The sequence below is a fragment of the Aplidium turbinatum genome, chromosome 3, assembly GCF_918807975.1.
Source record: "Aplidium turbinatum chromosome 3, kaAplTurb1.1, whole genome shotgun sequence".
NCBI classification, from domain to species: domain Eukaryota; kingdom Metazoa; phylum Chordata; class Ascidiacea; order Aplousobranchia; family Polyclinidae; genus Aplidium; species Aplidium turbinatum.
The window spans coordinates 19342654-19362628 of NC_137474.1; the positions used below are offsets into that span (position 1 = coordinate 19342654).

At 42.3% G+C, this 19975-nt stretch overlaps 1 protein-coding gene across 1 annotated transcript; it reads right to left on the minus strand.

Annotated features, from left to right (window-relative positions):
- On the minus strand, window positions 1–12588 carry LOC145766615 (zinc finger MYM-type protein 1-like). The gene is made up of 2 exons (XM_082578329.1): window positions 12444–12588; window positions 1–2333 (listed from the first exon to the last, which is right to left on the minus strand). The coding sequence occupies exons 1-2, from the start codon at window positions 12586–12588 to the stop codon at window positions 1–3; spliced, it is 2478 nt and encodes an 825-aa protein (XP_082434455.1).
- Between the last annotated feature and the right edge of the window lie 7387 nt (window positions 12589–19975).

Here is a 19975-nt window from a genome sequence, read left to right on the forward strand (position 1 = left end):
TTATGCTACTGTTTTTCGAGCCTTAGCAAGCGCGAAATCTTCGATCATGTCAGTGCAGTCAAGGCTGCTCAGCACCTCATGTTCAATGCTCATAAGCGCCAGCATGTTTAGCCTTTCCTCCCTCATCGAGGACCGCAGCTCTCCTTTGACTATTCCCAGTTTTGAGAAGCTCCGCTCGCCGGAGGCATTAGACACCATCAAGCACAGATAGATGCGCAAAGCAATCTCGACGTTTGGAAATGTTTGAGAAAGGTTCAACGACGACAAAAGCTTGTACATGGTAAGCTCTGCTGACTCGTTCACACTCACCGATTTCTGGGTGCGCATAAATGCAGCAAACTGTATGAGCTCAGCCACCAGCGTGTCTTCAAAGTCATCTGGATACGAGGAAACGAGATTTTGAGCTTTATTCTCGATCTGCTTTATGCTCAATGACGTTAGCTCCGAAAGAAATCCGAATGTTGTAGATATATCCTCATACGCCTTCATTCGCTTTTCCAGTTCAGCTAACAGTCTGTCGATCATGACCAGATATATATGGGTTTTGAATGTTTCCCTAGGGGTGAGGTTTTCTTCGTTTGCAGCTCCTTCATCAGGCATTCGCTTTCGCTTACGGCCTCGACGTTCTTCAGCCTTGTATTCGCCGTGAGGAACCTTTTCGATCGCCATCTGCTCATACACGTCAAATCTGTCCCGTGCAAATTGAATCGTGTCGACCAGTGATGCCAATAAACTAGTTGCCGTATTCAGACTGACTGTAGGGTCTTGGAGGCTAATGCTCGTACTGTTGAGACGGCATAGGATATCGTTCCAGGCAGTCGCCATAACTGCTGTCTCAAGTTCGTCCATCCTGCGCGAAAATCCGTCGGCCTGGTTTCTCGTATCGGCCTTCTGCTCCTTATCTGCCGCAAGCTCATCCAGGACTTCTTGAATGCTCTTCCACCCTTCTACTAGCGCTTTGACAGCATCTGCACGTTCACACCATCGGGTTCCAGACAAACCTTTGAGCGTTAATGTGCAGCGATTCTTCAGTTTCTGCCAGCGATATGTCGATTCAGACAGGAAAACGTATAGTCCATTGACAAAATGAAAAAACCTGGTACAGCCAGCGCAGCTATTAACAGCCTGGTCTCCTACCAGGTTTAAACTGTGGTTGCAGCATGGAATAAAAGCAGCATATTTACATTCTCGCTTCACAATTGCCTGGACACCCTTGTACCGTCCTGACATGTTTGACGCATTGTCATACGACTGGCCTCTGCAGTTAGTAACATCCAAGCCATTTTCCTTCAGAAAGTTCAGAAGTATGCTAGCCATGTGCGTAGCGATGTGTCTCATCATAGGCAAGAATGTCAGGAACCGTTCAACTGGACCCAACGGCAGAACATATCGAATAACAATCGTTAGCTGGTCGAGGTGTGATACGTCAGGTGTAGAGTCAATCGAGACAGACAAATACTTCGCCTTCTTGGCTTCTTTCAGGATGGTGTCCTGCACCTTTTGTCCCATGAGCTGCACCAGCTCCTCGCAAATTGTGGATGACAAATAAGAAATGTGACCTTTCCCGCGGTTCGCATATTTTCTAATATGGCTAGCCAGCAGAGTATCGTACTCCGCCAACAACTCAATGATGCCAAGGTAGTTACCATTATGAGGGGAACCTATGATCTCATCCGCGCCCCTTATAGCAAGGCCACGCTTAGCTAGGAATATCAGAACGTCGATGAGCCGCTTTACAATCTGGCGCCAGTAACACCGCTCTTCCTCGACCTGTTTAGCGGCTAGGTAGTCAACACGACCGGCCTCCCTCTGTCGGCTCGCAAAAGACAACATAGCCTTGCGATGACCATCGCTGCTTTCATGCATTTTTATTCTGGATTCGCCTGACCTCCAATTGTCGAAACCGCCGGATACGAACTTGGTTGCTTGAACAGCATTACCACCGAACAACTTGCATGCAAAGCAGAACACCTTCCCGGTCGAAGGCGAGTAGCACAACCATTGTCTATAGGATTTTTCACCATTGAGCGGATGCGTACGCACGAAGAAGGTCTTAGTGCATCGACGTTGGAATGATTCACCTAGGTATTGTCTGGCGCTCTCTTCAAACATCGATTCAGTGTGTTGGCAGTGTTTTGAACCTTTCTTGGCCCAATATTCTCGAGTGTCAGCGTTGATTTTACCCCACTGTCCTAAATCATTGGTGATATCCTCCAGCGTTTGCGCCAGTGCTTCGCCAGTGATAGCGTCTCCTTTCACCTCTGCTCTCTCCGCTGAACTTTCCCGCTCTTTATCCTCTCTTTCCTCATCAGGTTCATCTTGCTTGGCCTGGTCTTCAGGAGCGCTCGCTCAGTTTTGGAATTTTCGCCAGAAGCTTTTCTTGTTCTGCTGCTTCTTTCCTTTTCTTTTTCGCTTTATCCCATCCACTGAGTTGAGACGCCATAGCAAGCGTGCACAAAACGCAGCTAAATTTGTAAATTGTGGAACCGTAAAATTTATCGCATTAACTTGAAATCTTCCGTTACAATAAACACAACGCCGTATATTTAGCCTACGTCACAGTGCAAAAAAAAAACATTAGCAATTGTCTTAGAATTAAGGCAGTCGCTAGCGTCCAAGTGAACCCCAATGCTTTCCATCATTTTTTGTTATAAACTGACACTGGTTTCCATCATTTTTTGTTGTGAACCGGCAGTTGTTTGCACGGTGTTAGCTTGTGAACCGGCAATGAAACAACATTGAACTCAACAATAATGATTGCTAACTCTTTTCCCAACCATAATGAGTACTAATCTTACTGCCTTAACCTACCGTATCTTACTTTCTGCCAAGCTAATTTTAATCTGGAATCATAAGCATTGCAAACAACATCTCAACATCTCATAAGCGCGCAAAAAACTATCGGCGCGCGTTGCACTTTTGAGGCGGCTGGCGGGTTCCGGCTGGGGAGCTGATGCGAAAACCCTTCGCACAGCTACCTTGGCCCTCGTCCATTCTACCGCTGAGTACTGCGCACCAGTGTGGTGCCGCAGCTCTCACACCCGCCACATTGACACCGCCATCAATGACGCACTACGCACTGTGACTGGATGCCTGCGTCCCACTCCAACGGACTGCCTTCCCATCCTTGCAGGCATCCAACCTGCTGAGCTTCGCCGTAAAGGAGCCATGATTTCCCTTGCTCGTCGCGCACTGGACCCCGACCACCTCCTCCACAGTGCACTCCAGCGCCTACCTGGAGGACAGCAGCGACTGAAATCAAGACGCCCATTTGTGCCCGCCGCACAACAGCTTCTGAACAACGTTGAAGATCTTGGAATAAGTGCGGCACACTGGCCGAACTACACATGGAACATGGAGTGGCAAAACAACACCTCCCGACTCCATGATTTCCTACCCGACGTCGATCCCCACCCTCCGGGAATGTCCCTCGCAAGACTTGCGTGGGTCCGGCTTAACCGCCTACGAACCGGCGTCGGTCGCTTTCGTTCAGACATGTGCAGATGGGGCCTGGCTCCCTCACCGGGATGCGAGTGTGGCGCCACAGACCAGACAGTAGATCATGTCGTCCATGACTGCCCAATCCATCAACCACCACATGGAACGCTTGGACTGAAGACCCTGGATGACGAGACTGTAGAGTGGCTGATGACATCATGCCCAAACATATAGTCCCGAAGAACAGCTCATACGACGAAGAAGAAGCATTGCAAAGTTGATACTTCCTGTAAAACTCATTTTACGCTTGGCCGATTCACAGCAGTAGGCTAAAACTGGCATAGCCTATCTCTCCTTCGTTGATACAGCAGAACTGTTTAAGAATAAAGGTTAACCTTCCGATGACCTAGATTTTGTGCCGTTTATGATTGTTTCGTCATAAACTGCGTCTAGCTTTCAAAAAGTTTTGTAATACAAGGTCATTCTTCACTTTTCAGATGCTGCAGAAGGATTAATATGGAATCAACGAACCAACAAGTGTATTTTAACAAGAAGGAAAAAACTAAGACTTCTGAAACAAATAATTCTCAAAATGGAAATGAACCAAGTATCAGTAGGTGCAAATGTAAACTACGAAAAGGGCATATGCAGATAAGTTGAGTGTCACAGAGGGAAGTAAGAAACGAAAAGGGGAATTTGTCAGGCAATACAATAAAAATACTTGGAGCTTGGTTTTACAATAGTTCCGGGTAGTGAACAATCGTCACGGCCATAATGTTTGGTGTGCTCCCAAATTCTGCCAAATGACGTTATGAAACCTTCTAAAGTTGTTCGTCACTTTCATTCAAAGCACAACAATCTTGAAGGCAAGCCACTTGAATATTTTGGACGAATATTCTCTGATATGAACGATTAAAAAAAGCAAATGAAAAGATGACGACTACCGAAAAATCCTTTCTTCATGAATCCTATCTAGTTTCTCTACGAATAGTTAAAACCAAAAAAAGCATACACGATTGGGGAAGAGTTAATAAAGCCGTGCATCTTATCTGCGGCTGAAGTAATGAAGGGCCCTGAAACAGCTCGAAAAGTGTTATAATTTTTCATCTTAAATAAGTAGTCTATGCCAAAATCTTGCTTTATCTTACGTGCCTAGGCGTAACACTGTGCCTAGGCGTGCGAAAGTCGGACTACAAATTTCATAATAAGAATTATTTGTGGGTTAAATAAGCAAAGGAAAACTGTTCAGCGTCCGGAAAATTCACGTCTGTTTTCGTCTGGGCCTATTTCAGGAATGGGCCTAATGCTGCAGCATCAATAGCATCCACCTTAATCCTGCACTGGACGCATTCGGCAAGGAAATTAGATCGCGGGCCGCAGTTGACATTTTTCCTCTTATACACTGTCTCACCGTACCAGATGTAAAGTAAAACACGTACATGTGTAAATGAATCTTTATATTTATCATAAAAACATATTGGGGAATAGATTAAAGAAGCTAAGATGTGAATACTACGAGTAAGAGAGTTTTGGAAATTTTAAGCAACGTCAGTAGACCAGGAAACCTTATAAATAACTGACAAGTATAAATAAGAATAAACCATAAATTTATTCGTAAAAAATATTTAAGGAAGTACGTAAAACGGTACAGTTTACTTAAAATTCAGTGAGATGGGTGTGCCTGCATTTTGGAAGCCAGCTCCTTTGTGTCAATGTCAACTGAGGTTAAGGCTAAACGAAGGCAGGCTTCGAGAGATGTTTGTTTAAGTAGATTCCTCTCTTTGGATTTAATCGACTTCATTGCGGAAAATGCTGCTTCATAAAGGTAGGTACTGCCAAACATTGACAGCAAGTGCAATCCAAAACGGCGTAAATTTGGATAATGCTCTTCAGAAAGAAGAGGCCAAAATTGAGTGATTGGCAGTGTAGCTTTGCTTAATAAAAACTGGTCACTTTGCAAGTCACACAATTCAAGCTGCAAATCGTCATCGGCTTCTGATATAGTTATAGTCAGCGGAGCATTGAATACATTGAAGTTTTTTGGATTTAGCCATCAAAAGTGATACATCATAAGAAGCAATGGTTGTAGAAGACGAAGGCTTCACTAATTGAAACATGTTTTCTTGACGCTTACGCAGGTTTGATTTGAGATCATTGAGTAGGGCTCGCCGCGCCTCACCAGTGTATTTATCATAGCCAGTGACATGAAGAGTGCTGTAGTGTCGTTGTACATTGTACTCTTTCATAACAGATATCATTTCATTACAAATTAAACATAAAACTTATATGCGGATTTTTATAAATTTACCATTTTAAGGTTGTTTTTCTAGGGTCGGCTTATATGCGAAGATATACGGTAATTTTTAAAAGTTTTCTAGAAGAGGCGGCGGGCCGCATTGAAGGAGGTCGCGGGCCTCATGCGGCCCGCGGGCCAGGCTTTGGACAACCCTGGTATAAGATAAAGTTTCAGACACAAGTATAAATATGGTGTCGAATCAAGTAGGTGTGATTTAGCTAACCACTATAAAACATCAAAAGCTGTTGCATCATTGTTACGGACAATTTTCACCAAATCAAACGTCACATAAAAACCGTTATGGTCTACTTAACCTAGCTGGCATCTTACGTCATGGAAATTGCTAGAAAATGTCCAAATATTGCACCATCGTTCGTAAGACCTGATGAAACATTGCATCACCACCTTTGAACACCTGTTTGAATTGCGTGGCAATGTATTTCATTATTGCGTCACAGTTACTGTTTACGTGAGTTTGAGATATCGCAAATTATTCTAGTCATTCGTAAGGTTGTTGCTTGAAAGTTGGTCGCAAATTTAACTGTTTCGCTTAGTGCTTGCTAGCTGGACAAAGTTCCCATCTTTTATCTAAGTAGTTTGTATCGTAGTGACAAGTTTTAGTGGTGTGCGGTGTTGCACCCCAATTTCGACAGCCAGGTGGCTAATTTTACAGAAATACAATTTTGAATAGACGGTTTCAAAAGAGTGTTTCTTCGGTCATTACATACAGACGAACGGATCCGGAGATCTTATGTTACAATTTTCCCACGAAGAGATTATGGTTTACCGCTGTGACCATAAATAATAAAAGACGGTTCTCTGGCTAGTGTTTGTACGGAAGCACAGGCAAGACATAAATAATAAAAGATGTCATTGTCAGTTGGAACTTAGAAGCACAAAATAATAAAAGACGAAGTTGTTGGTTAGTAGGCTACAGAAGCAAATGAAAATTAAAGACATTTCTTCTCAGTTGGTACTGAAGAACTTCAAGCTAAAAATTAAAGGCGTTTTTTTGTTGGTTCTGAAGAAAAAAACTACATTGACATTCATTGGCAAGATAAAAGATTAAAGACAATCGATCTGTGCTTGAAGATTCAAGTGGACGAATCCAAGCAAGTTTTGTGGAACTTTAGGACTTCATATACCTACCCCTACAACTACGTTATTGTGCATTTAAATTCTTTTTGTATTTTTACGGTCTTTGGAGTTAATTTTTTTATAACTTAATTTTGTGTGTGTCACTTAATTTTTTAATTGTTAAATTTAGCCCCAACATTTAATATGTCTACACTCGGTGGCGACATGGACTCGGCCGCCGTCGACTCGACTGAGTTTAAGCCTGATGATGTTCTTTGCGGTCGGACAGGCCATTCTGGGGAGGGACCCAGTAACGATGAGGCTAAGTCAGTTCGAGAGGCCCGGCATCTTAGAAGGGATTATTTGACTCAAATTGGGAACTTTCTGTAGCCCTAGGTTCTTTGAGTGATAAGCAGGAACTGTTAATTTTTAGATCTAAGTTCTCTACTTTGGAAAAGGATTTATGGCATTTTCATGCTCTTTTGACTAAAATTTTTAACTCTGCAATCTTGGCAGAACTTCGTGATAGGGTAGATCCCGAATTTAACTCGTTAAAAAATAACTTCGAACAAAAAGTAAGTGAGTTTTCAGTTATGTTGGATTCTGACATACATCATGAGGATAGCGCCTCAAATGTAAGCACTAGGATGTCTACGAGTTCGTCTCGGATAGTGGCACAAATTAACCTACAGCTAAGACGAGAGGAGCTCCAGATACAAGCCGAAGTCGAAGCGAGAGCTGCTGAGGCTGCCGCGAGAGCTGAGGCCATACGAGCTGAGGCTGCCGCGAGAGCTGAGGCCGAAGCGAGAGCTGCTGAGGCTGCCATGAGAGCGGAGGCCAACGAGCTGAGGCTGCCGCGAGAGCTGAGGCCGAAGCGAGAGCTGCTGAAGCTGCCGCGAGAGCTGAGGCCGTACGAACTGAGGCTGCCGCAAAAGCCGAAGTGAGAGCTGCTGAGTTCGCACTCAAAGACGCACAGTTGAGGGCTGAACAACGTAAGGAGGTAGCTTTAGCTGAATATCGATCAGAGGTGGGCTACCGGCGTAGCTCTAAGGAGGGATCTTCTAGGCATTCCAGAAGTGAACATCAATCACAGTTTAATTTACATAGCCTAACCTTTTTCAGGCGCCTGTTCAATCTGTAAGTGGACCAGTGCAATCCACACGTTTTCAAGCTGTTTCAGGAGGTCTCGGGGCCGCGGCTAAGGGTCTTCCGAAGGCTGTAGAGCCAAGGCCTGCGAATTATAGCCGAACTCCTCCCCCAGAGCGTGCAGGTCACGGGACCGCCATTAGCAATAATGTTTTGCCCCCTTCACAGTTTTCTGCGCAGCTAGTTTTTGATCGCCCAGCTACAAGTAATTTGCGTGAATGTGAGAGGCATAACGCGTCTCCTGATTTTAAAGTTTGTGAGGATCGTGATTGGACTGTGCATGTGACTGAGCCCCCTCAGCTCCTTAAGTGATATAGCTTGTCTTCTCCCGCTAAATCGAGTTCTCAACAACAGGATTGCTTTTTTGAATTCCAAAATAGTAGGACGATTTTCGATAAGGCGGCCTTGATTGGTTACGATGGTATTAACATGCTATTTATATTTTTTTTAAATCGTGTTATGGCCTTAATGGCAGCTTCGCCCTTTAAAGGAACTCGTTTGACTTTGTTACAAGCAGCTTGTGTTAGAACAGCTGCTCAAACGAGTGCTAATTTGGTTTCCGACACTCCTGGCTTATCAGAGGAAGACAGGATAGAAATGTCGTTAACCCGCTTGTCTCAGCGTTTTGGGATTCGTGGAGGTCTTTTCGCCGAACCGGAAATTAGAAAGTATCGCTATGGTAGAAAATTGACTTCGATCTTTTCCAGTGATTTGAAAGAGTTTAAAGATGAATTGTCGCAGTGTCTGCTTTACGCGCAAGCTTATGGCCAGCGTGACAAATTGGAAGGACGTTTTGTTTTGGATTTGGCTAAGCGACTCCCGTTTGACGCTAAGCAGCGTTATCTTGACTTTTTAGGTGATCAGTATGGTGGTACTGATGAGCCTACTTTTCAGAGTTTGGTTGAATTTGTAGTACGGGAGGAATTTGATTTTAGCATTATGCTAATGGGCGATTCTAGTGAGTCGCAGCATTTTAAAAAGTTTGGCAAAGGAAAATTGCCTTCTTGTCCGGTTAGGCAGACGTCGGTAAAACCCCATGATAATGTGATTTCAGGGAGTTCGCAGTACTCGACTACTGTTGGCGCACTGCGCGGTGGTGTGACCAGACGTAGTGACATACCGGCATGTTTTCATTGTTCGTCACGTGGTCAAGTTGAATATCATTTTTTGTCTAATTGTAAAGAATTTTTGCGCTTGACACCTAAAGATCAGAGAGATGTCATTGTGAAAGCTGGCAAATGCTTGAATTGTTTGCGCCAGCATATGGTTAGGGATTGCGTTCATGCAAACAACTGTCGTCAGTGTGGCCCTAACAACGATAGGAAACACTATTTTCTTCTGCATGATTTTTATGTGACGTCACGTGATTCTCTGGATTCGATTGGCAAAGATGATGCTGGTGCCAGAGTTCCTGTGCGTAATGTTAAGATTGGACATGTTAAAGCAGCTTTTAACCGCGTTACTGCTGCTCGTGTTTTGAATCCAATGACTGGCAAATCGAAGTTGGTGTATTGTCAGCATGATCCTGGTTCGCAGTTGACTTTTGTTTCGAGTGATTTGGTGTGCGAGCTTGGCGTTAAACCGTATGACAAAGCGTCGTTTAAAATGGATACCCTGGCTGGTCAGAAACCTACTTGTGCTGACCTTGTTAAACTCAACAATCAATCGTTAGAGACGAATGAACTGTTTTGTGATATAACTTCGGTGGTTAACCCAGCTTGGGCTGACGATGTTAAAACTTTACCACATAAGCAGGATTTAAGTGGTTTCCGTCATTTTCATGAAGTGAAAATGTTTCATTTGAATGATTGTAGTACTGTAGATGTACTGATTGGCAACGACAACGCTTATTTGATGTGGGCTAAAGAAGAGCGTGTTGGTGAGAATCGTAGTGAACCACATGCTTTGCTCACTCCTCTCGGTTGGTTGGCTTGTGGTGGTAAGTCACCTTTAGATGAAAGCGTTGCTAATGTGTGCATAGTACAGACGTCTTTAGAGTCGGATGTCATCTCTGGCTTTCAGCGTAAAATTGAGTCTCGTGACATGGAAATAGCAGACCTGAATAAAGTCATTCAGGATTTGACCTTGCAAAATGAAACCTGTGAATTGTCTCGCAATGACATTTTAGCTAGAGAACTTGTTGAACCGAATATTGAGTTGAAAGATGGTCGATTTGAGATACCTGTAGGCTACTGTTGAAGGAAGATATTGATTTACCTAACAATTTTGTGTTGGCGTCAGATAGAGCTGCTGCTTTAAGGAAGAAGGCTTTAAAACAACCTGAACTTTGTGATTTCCTTACTGACACCATGAAGGATCTTAAATCTAATGGTTATATTGAGCGTGCTGGTGAAGCAGAAAATGTAAAGGGATTTGAATGGTATTTACCATATTTTGTGACGTCACAATTAAAAAAGCGTATTGTTTACGATGGCAAGTCTGAATTTCGAGGAACTTGTGTTAATGATGTAATGTTTTCGGGTCCTGACTTGTTAAACCCTCTGGTAGATGTCTTGGCTAGATTTCGGCATGGTAGATTTGATCTCATGGCTGATGTGACTAAATGCTTCTTTCAAATAAAGTTACCTGAGTCGCAGAGGGATTTGTTTCGTATATTGTGGTTTGAAGATGATGACCTTGGAATGGTAGAATGGTACCGTTTCGTTTTTTGTACACCCTTGGGGAATAAAGAGTAGCCCATATCGCTTGCTTGGCTATAAAGAAAATGATCGAGCAGAATCCCAGCGGTGCTGGTGAACTAACTCTCTGCAATATTGCAAATAATATGTACATGGATGATTTTATATTTTCGGCTGATAGCTTAGAGATCACTCATGAATCAATTGCTTTGTTTGATAGCCGTGGGTTTAAACTTGTTAAGTGGAGTGCTAACAAGGAGGCTATGATTGTCTTGTCAAATTTAGATAATGAGATGCTTTCACCTTTGATTCGTGACATTGAATTTCAGACTGAAAATATGACTTTGCCATCAGCGAAGACATTGGGTTGTGTGTGGCAAACCGAGTCTGACGAGATGCGTATCGCATGTTCCTTAAAGCCCTTAGCTAAACACACGCGCAGAAGTATGCTCAGTCTGCTTGGACAAAATTTTGATCCGCTAGGCTTTGGAGCGCCATTTTTTCTAAAAGCACGTCTGATACTTCAGCAATTGGCAATAGACAAGTTTGATTGGGACACCGAGGTCCCTGATAGCTTTGTAAAAGAGTGGGAATCGTGGCTTCGCTCTTTGGACCTGCTTAAGGATTTTTCGTTACCGAGATGGTATTTTGCAAACTCTGGTGTGTGTAGTCCGGATGATGTTGTTTCTTATCAATTACATGGGTTTAGTGATGCTTCGAATCAAGCTTTCTCTTCTGTTGTTTACTTGTTGTTCTGTTGTTTTACGTAGACTGGTTAACGGAGTTCCAGTGTGTCTTTCGTTTTGGGTAAATCTACCATTGTTGTAAAAAATCAGTTTTCTTGGCCAATAGCTAGAAAAGAGCTTGTTGCCGCTTTGAATACAGCAAGACTCGTGAAGCAGGCCTACGAGGCATTGAAGATGCCCGACTGCCTTAAGCCTCGCCCCCGTAAAGAACACCTAAGTGTTAGGGTTTGAGCCTGGTTTTGTCTGCGGTGGCCGACACTTGTCTGAGCCCAGAACAGTCGGTTATTATCGCAACCATTGTATGTAGCGTCATTTTTGCGTGTACCTATGGTACCAATTCCATGTATCGTCGTGTATTATTCTTATTGTTGTTCATTCTTTGCATGCCCTTTATATTTACATATTAACTTAAACGTGAGTGATTCAAACAATTTGTGTATGTATCGTGTGTTTTTATTCATTGTCTCAAAATTGTCCTTAAATTCTTTTTAAGTTATGCCATGTTAGACTGTCATAACTAGGGGACGCTATGTTAGGGACAATTTTCACCAAATCAAACGTCACATAAAAACCGTTATGGTCTACTTAACCTAGCTGGCATCTTACGTCAGGGAAATTGCTAGAAAATGTCCAAATATTGCACCATCGTTCGTAAGACCTGATGAAACATTGCATCACCACCTTTGAACACCTGTTTGAATTGCGTGACAATGTCTTTCATTATTGCGTCACAGTTACTGTTTAGGTGAGTTTGAGATATCGCAAGTTATTCTAGTCATTCGTAAGGTTGTTGCTTGAAAGTTGGTCGCAAATTTAACTGTTTTGCTTAGTGCTTGCTAGCTGGACAAAATTTCCGTCTTTTATATAAGTAATCTGTATTGTAGTGACAAGTTTTTAGTGGTGTATCGTGTTGCAACCCATTTTCGATAGCCGCGGGCTAATTTTACAGAAATACACTTTTTGAATAGACGGTTTCAAAAGAGTGTTTCTTCGGTCATTACATACAGACGAACGGATCCGGGGATCTTATGTTACAATTTTCCCACGAAGAGATTATGGTTTACCGCTGTGACCAATCATGATCAAACGTGGTTTCACTACTTTGCACCAGCCTCTTAAATCTGTCAATTTCCACAGCTAACTCCAAAAAGTCCACCTCGTCGTCATAAGTGCTATTAAAAGCGTTGGTGAATCCATTGTGACTTTCGCTTTGCAGCAGCGCGTGAGGATTCAAAAATCCAAACATATCATTCAAGTGGTGTATGCCGGTAGACCTAGTTTCAGCTTCAAGTAAACCTATCCAAAGCTTGAAACATGCATCGTCTTACTTCTCCAACAACACTAAGGCTAGCATCTTCTGCGTGTTCTGCGTTAAATTTTTCAAGGTGTGCTAGCTGTCTTTTTGTAAATCATTTTCTTGTTATAATTTTTGTTTATTTTTGCATTACTTCATTTCTCGTGCTATGTGCACTGTGCAGAATCATTTTGCAGCCTCCTTGCAGCCTGCCGCCTCTGGCGCAGAGTCACAACCGCCAAGTGGCTGCTACGCCACTGGGTCGGGAACCTCTGGCTAGTGGGCCATAGGCTATGGCTCTTTTCATAGCATCTTTTCACATATAAGCTAGGTGGGCAATTGCCTACCTAGTCTCTTCGTTTTCCTCCCTAGCCCTTTTTTTGCCCCCTAGTTTGAAACTAGGTGGGTAATTTTTACGATTTCATTTTTGTTTAAGTTTGAACCTAGTTTTATCTTAAAACACCAAATCTGTAGTTTTTCTACATTCTTATGGAACACCTCACTTCTGCAATTTATCAGCGCTACCGAACTTGGGAATTCGTTGTATTTCATGGCAGTTATTTTTATATATTTATGCTATAGCAGCATAGGGTGGCATCACTAGATGCCTAGCCTAAATCATTTCTTAGGAACGAAACCTGCCTGCCAACGCAACTACTTCGCGATTTTCACAGCTTTTAGGCCTACGGTACCATTAATGACTCATAGACCCAAGAAGCTGACTTGAGAGTGTAACCCTACCCCTATGTCATCAAAGTAGTCCTTTCCAATCGGCAACTGCTTCTTAACGAAAAATGATAAGGAATATGTTTTGGTACGATGGGAATCGTCGTATTTTTATGTTTTTAACTGGCTGGGGCTAAAATTGAGTAGGCTACAGTTTCCCTTTAAGTGGATTTCGTTTTGTAACTCTGTTCATTTACTTCTTTCTGGGTTAAAGCAACCAAATTTTCTTGTTCTTTACAGGTATATGTAATGATGCATTAGAATTAGCAGGTTACGCCGGACTGAGGAATAATATTTTATCAACTTGTTGATGTCTCGCTTCTAGTTATTCATTATTGTTATTGGGTCGTTCCCTGTCAACTCAACAGGGTGTGCAAGCTTGACCTTCCTAGATTTTCTTGAAATTAACACTAAAGTTTCATATTGATGTATAATGAACACAAAAAATTAAACTCATTATCTCAAGACGTTTAGAAATTACAGTTCGTCAAAGTCACCAAGGTTCCTCAAAATGCGTTCGCATGTAAATTTTTCTCCATGTTTGGGTCTTCACAACTTTTCATGTAAAGCAATTACAAAGCTGAAATTTGGTATACTGAGTAACAAGTAGCCCTAGTTGTTATATCTACTATCAAAATTGCTAATTTCAAATTAGTTTTAGATATAAAACCATTCAAAAATTGAAATTTTTTACATTTGAAATTTTTTTATCAATTTTTGATGTCCGCTATCTCCCAAACCAATAGTCACAGAACTACCATTTTGCATATCATTAATCTATACTAGTTGGTAATTAACCCCCATGAGACTTACAGCAAACAAATGTGAAATTATTGAAGTTTGGAGGGTGTAAAAGATTAAGGCCGAACAAAAACACTGAAAATGCGCCATTTTGTGGTTAAAATTTGACTCTGTGGACAGTCATTTGGGAAGTTGAAACTTTCAGGAAAAAATCTTCTTTGCCTAAGCTATAAACAGTTCAGGTTTCAAATATGTAACCCAACTCCTTCAGTAGTAAATGCAGCTGTGAAATCATGAGCTTGACCATCACATACATAAGTCTCGGGGGTGGTTGGTAGGGTGGCTTACTTGGCTAAAAATGAAAAATTTTTGAATTTTTCTGAGGACACCCTTTTAAATGGTGAGGTTGTCAGAAAAAATAACTTCTGTAAAACATTTTTGAGTTTGAAATTGATTTAGGGGTGGTCCTCCCCCCCTGAAGTTCTGCACCCTCCTCCAAAATACCAAATCTGCATATCTCAAAAACTGCTGGAGCTAGAGATACAGTTTTGTGTCAAAAGATGCAGAAAGCGTGATTTCCTATCTGCTTTCTGAACAGTGATTGTGCCTATCTTGAGTAGAAAACCAGTTATTTAGAAAAAACCTGCTTTGGGTATTCTAGCACAAAACAGCGCTGAACAAGTAGGCTATAGCCTACCTTTGACCTTACTTAATATAGCCTAATATCAGAGCGATAATATCGTTAATGTTCCATTCAAGCAGATTATCAATTTGTGTTGTGAGTGGGCTACCTCAAACTTTGTGTGAGATTTTAAAAGTCTGTATTACCGAAGTTTGTTTCCTGATTTTCATCAAAATAAAATACCAGCTCTTTAGAATCATCTCATTCTGCAAAGATTCAACTCACCATAATATCTTAGCAGTTGTGTTTCATATATTATCATATAGTTATTACTTTTTACTTTAGTACAAGAGACCTCTGCAACTAAATGTTGGTAGATTTATTGGTAAATTCAATCCACAACACTTTTCGTTAGGCTGTCATTCATTACTAGGCTACATGTGTGCTCAGTGGCGCGGGAACTATTTTTATCTAGGAGGGGGGGCTGAAGCTGCCGTAGTGTTGTCAGCTTCTGGGGGGCTTCTCCCCCCCAGACCCCCCTTGAGTGGGGGAGCTAACAAATGTAAAGCGGCAGCAACAAAGCTGCTGTGCAGGAAATTGAAATGTAAACGAACAAATTAGAAAGTGATATGGAAAGAACGGTTTGTGGAAATGAGCTTTCACACGCTTCCAAAGATTGATTTCACTGAGGTGTTTTCTCTATGAACTATGTCATGAGTTCTTTGACATCAACAGTGTTTTGGTGGACATGCACCAACGCAAGATGAGTAAGTCTTTCTGTGTCATTGAGCTCCTCAACAACGTTTTCAGGCGTCTAGAGCCAGGGGCGCCGGAACGGTTTTTGACTGGGGGGCAGGATTATGAAAAAAAGGGCATTTTTGTTGCTACAGGCCAATTTTTTTAAAGTTTTAAGATAAGATAGCCTATAGCGACAGCCGACAATGCTCATCCACCAGCTGATCATCGAGTAATGATACAAGTGTCCTGTAACTTATAGGCTACAAAGAACAATGGCACGGAAGGGCATCATGCTATGTTATAATGATGTATGCTAACCTACTGTGATACAGAATTTTGTGTCGTGAATATGACTTTGATGCAGATATGAAAGATTATAATTAGGCTAAAAGCGAATAGCTGAAATTGTTATATCGCATTGCAAAATGTGCAGTAGCTTATATGATCTTAAAAGGGCACTATTGCCCCCCTGCCCCCCCCTCCCGCTTTCGGCGCTCCTGTCTAGAGCAGAAAAAGAAAATTTTGATGATGCAGCTCAAACCGAGAGGCAAAGGGCAGAGCTCCACGAATTTTCGCATTTCTTTGAAAAGGTCTCGTGTTTGAGGGTGTAGTTGCGATAGTAGGCTATCTCAGCAAACTTTTGAACAGAGTTCGCGGTTTTTCCACATAACATCGTTGAGCAAAGTAAGTTCCGTTTGTAGGCGATCTTTTCTGATGGTATCGGGTAAACTGATCTCAGTATCAGATCTTTCCTCACCGTTTGGACAGCTCAGAAAGGCCTTCTGTTGTCTCTCTGAAAGTCTCTCTGTTGGCTGCTGTAAGCAGATCCGCCTGGTCGAATCTTCGATCAAGCTCAATTTGAACCGAATCAAGGGCTGCGATGTAGGCCTTATTGCCGTTTCCACGCTCCTTCTCCCGCAGACGCTTTACATCCGATTCCTCTGTGTTTTGAAATCGAGTTTTGCTCACTCGGGTCTTTAGGTTATTGACAGACGCAAAGACGTTCGCTACTTCCATATAAGCTTAGAAACGGATTCATCTTTTCTGAGATTTTTGATCCGTTCGCCGAGAATGGTGATTGATTCCAAAGCTGAAGAAGCAGAGATCTTCTTGTTTTGTAGCTGTCTTGCGACGGTTCTGCAGGCTGAAAAGCTTCGCCGCTGCAGATGATCGCAAAATAAAGCCGCATCGTGCGTGCTTGTTTTACCAAGCCGAATATGTTTGCACGTGCGTCTCCTCTCATTGCATTATCTTCTGTCATGCCGATCAGATATGACAAAGCAATAAGCCTATCATGTAGGCTATTATTGTAATGTTCAGAAGTACACATGGAATTTAGATATTGCAGAATGATGTCCAATAAACGATGGACAGCCGTGTTAGTAGGGAGGGTGGGTAGTAGGCTAGCCTACTGCTACTACGAGGTATAGCTCCTTGTGATTAACGACTCTTTATTGCGAATGATGAGCGCGACCGCACGTAACAGGAACTCGATTCATCGTAGCAATTATTGTTCAAATTTTTTTCTGAAAATTTGTTACCTTAGATTGTAAGAATTTTGTAGGGGGGACTAAAGAAATTATTGAAAAATCTAGGGGGGGGCTAAGTTTGCTCTAGGGGGGCTGCAGCCCCTTGAGCACCCCTACTTCCCGCGCCCTTGTGTGTGCTTCTCTCTGTTTTTGTTTTATTTTTTGCTATTTGTTTTTTGTGTTTTGTGGCCGTGCTAACTACTGATATATAGGCTACTTATATAGGCCTACTTAATTTTTCATTCAGGCACATTTTAAACCATTCAAGGTTTTGCCACCTTTTCCCGTTCATTAACGTGCTGGTAGGCTATAGGCTATCAACTTATGTAGTTAGTGTCTTTTTCGTCCCGGACACGTTAATGACAAAAAATAAATCATTTACCTGTGAAAATTTACCTTTAACATAATTCGCGCGTTAAAAGTGCCCTTTTTTGAAAATTTGCCCACCTAGTCTGAATTTGAGAAAAGACGCTATGGCTCTTTTGGCGACGGCATCTGGCTCGCAAAAAATCCAATCTTCTAAAGAGCAAACCGCAAAAGTTTTATCTTAACTTTTCATTACAATTCAAAGCTGAAAATACATTCAAAATGCACCAACTTAATTGCAATTTTTCATTTTTTTGGTGGGGAGACCCCCCTATCCCCCGCTATTTTTCTCCTTTTGCGAAGACGCGTTCTCACTTTCAAAACTTCACCAGTGCCACCACATGTTAATTGTATTAAGTGTTAAAGCATTAGGCTAGCCTACAGTAGGCTATAACCTATGGCTCTCACGGAAATGTATTTCCAAAACTGTAGCTTTAACAAACTTTAATAATATGTAGGCTATTACAAACATGTTAATATCATTCAAGGCTCAAAGGCCTTGCGATTGTTTTTCCAGCGGTAAAAGATTCTAGTTCATAACTGAAAGAAGTTATAAGCGGTTAAACTTTAAGGCACTTTGTGCCCCTGCCCAGAAAAACATCGTCTCAAAAAGCCCAGATATGAAAGAGTTAATGGCTCTCTTACTCAAAAAGTTCCCGACCACTGCGTTAGCTCATCACGCAAAGCAAGTGATGTTAATCTTCAATATCACATTTTCTTGGTGATCTTGATCCAAAACTGGTCATCTAGCCGATTTCTGGCTCTATCGGAATAAATAGGCCTACTGTAATTTCAATTATTTTATGTTTCTTCATTAACGCGTTTGAGACGAAAAAGATACTAACTACAAAAATCGATACAAACCTACCAGCACGTTAACGAACGGGAAAAGGTGGCAAAACCTTGAAAGGTTTAAAACGTGCCTGAGTGAAAAATTATGTAGTAGGCTATATATCAGTAGTTAGCACGGCCACAAACCCAAAAAAACAAATAGCAAAAAATATAACAGAAGCAGAGAGAAGCACACTAAAGAAGAAGTTAATTAAGTTAACTTAACTTCTACTACCTTTTTCTCGACCTTTTCTATGTTGACGTGTATAGTTTTTGATATGATGGTCAGAAATAAAAACAACTAAACCGAACTGAACTGAACTTGACTTTTATTTTCTTCAGTTTTGAATGAAAAGCAGAGTACATTTGGCAACGCTACTTTCCGGGCAAATGGGAATAAACTAGAACATCACACGGCCAGGGCGAAAGAGAAAATTGAATTGAGTCCTGTCTTTGTCATGAGTTACCAAGGGGGGTGGGGGGGAGACTTATATACCAGTCCCAGGTACAACCTGTCCCTCCACTCCCCCCCCCCATAGTAACTCATGACAAAGACAGGATTCAATTGAACTTTTTCTTTCGCCCTGGCCGTGTGATGTTCTAGGCATTAACAGGCAAATGCAGTTTCGAATTAGGGAGGGGAAAGCCCCTGTCCTTGCGACCACTGTGAGGCACTGTCTGCAAATTGGCTGGCGTCTGTTGTCACTGGGCTCAGCAACAGTGGTGCCACTCAGGGGCGGATCTACCGGGTGGGCCTGATTGGTACAGGCCCACCCAGATTGACAGTGGGCCCCACCCAAAATCTAATTCATGAAAAAAAACGTATTAATGTTTAACACTAGAACAATCAAGTGGCACTGAATTGTCTGTGGCATCACTATTTCACAGCATGATACCACTTTAACAGCCAATAAACAGCATTAAAAGCCAATAAAATGCATCTCAACCATACCACGGCACTTAAACAGCCAATAAAGTGCATCCCAACCGGCAGACTATGGAGCTGGAGCGCTCATGACACCAGGTAGAGGCGTGGAGTTCAAAATAAGGGTCAGTGCATAAGATATTGCAGTTGCTTGATGTAGGCCTATAACTGGAGGCTCTTGCTGGCTTTTCCGAAACCAGTGAACAAACGAAAATAGAAACAGAGCAGCTCCTGCAGCAGATGCAAACGAAAAAGTTCGTTTTCATGCTTGTGACTTTTTGCAAACTGTTTGAAAACAGCAATTTTGCCTCCAAGAGCCTGCCAAGCTCAACACTTTGTATGACAGACCGTATAGGCTACCACTGATTGAAATACGGAAAGCTACATATGCAACTTTCCGCGAGGATTCGAAGGGTGACTTTGGTGACGTCCGGGACTTTGACTTCGTAGTAAAGTCCCGAGGTGACGTGCTCAAACTAACAGAAGAACTGATGGTAAAACATGAGATAACTAACAGGGACGTGGTTGCTTCTCGTGAACGCTAGGATAAACGTCGGCTGTCAAGAGCAATGAGGATTTAAGGGCGCTGTGGAACTGTATTCTTGACAAGCAGATAACAGAGTTAAACTGCCGCTTTATGGACGACACGTAGGCTATGGATTAATGAGAGCAGCGGCCTCTTTCGCACATTGAATCTGCCACTTTTGGCGAAAATAACATTCTAATTGATCCGTGTGCAGTGTGCACTGTATGGAATTGAGATCATCATTCAACATATCAGACGGAAAATGGATCGGCAAAACTTTCCTACATTAATGGAAGTAGGCCCTATTAGACAGCTGCCCTGCTGACATTTCCCAA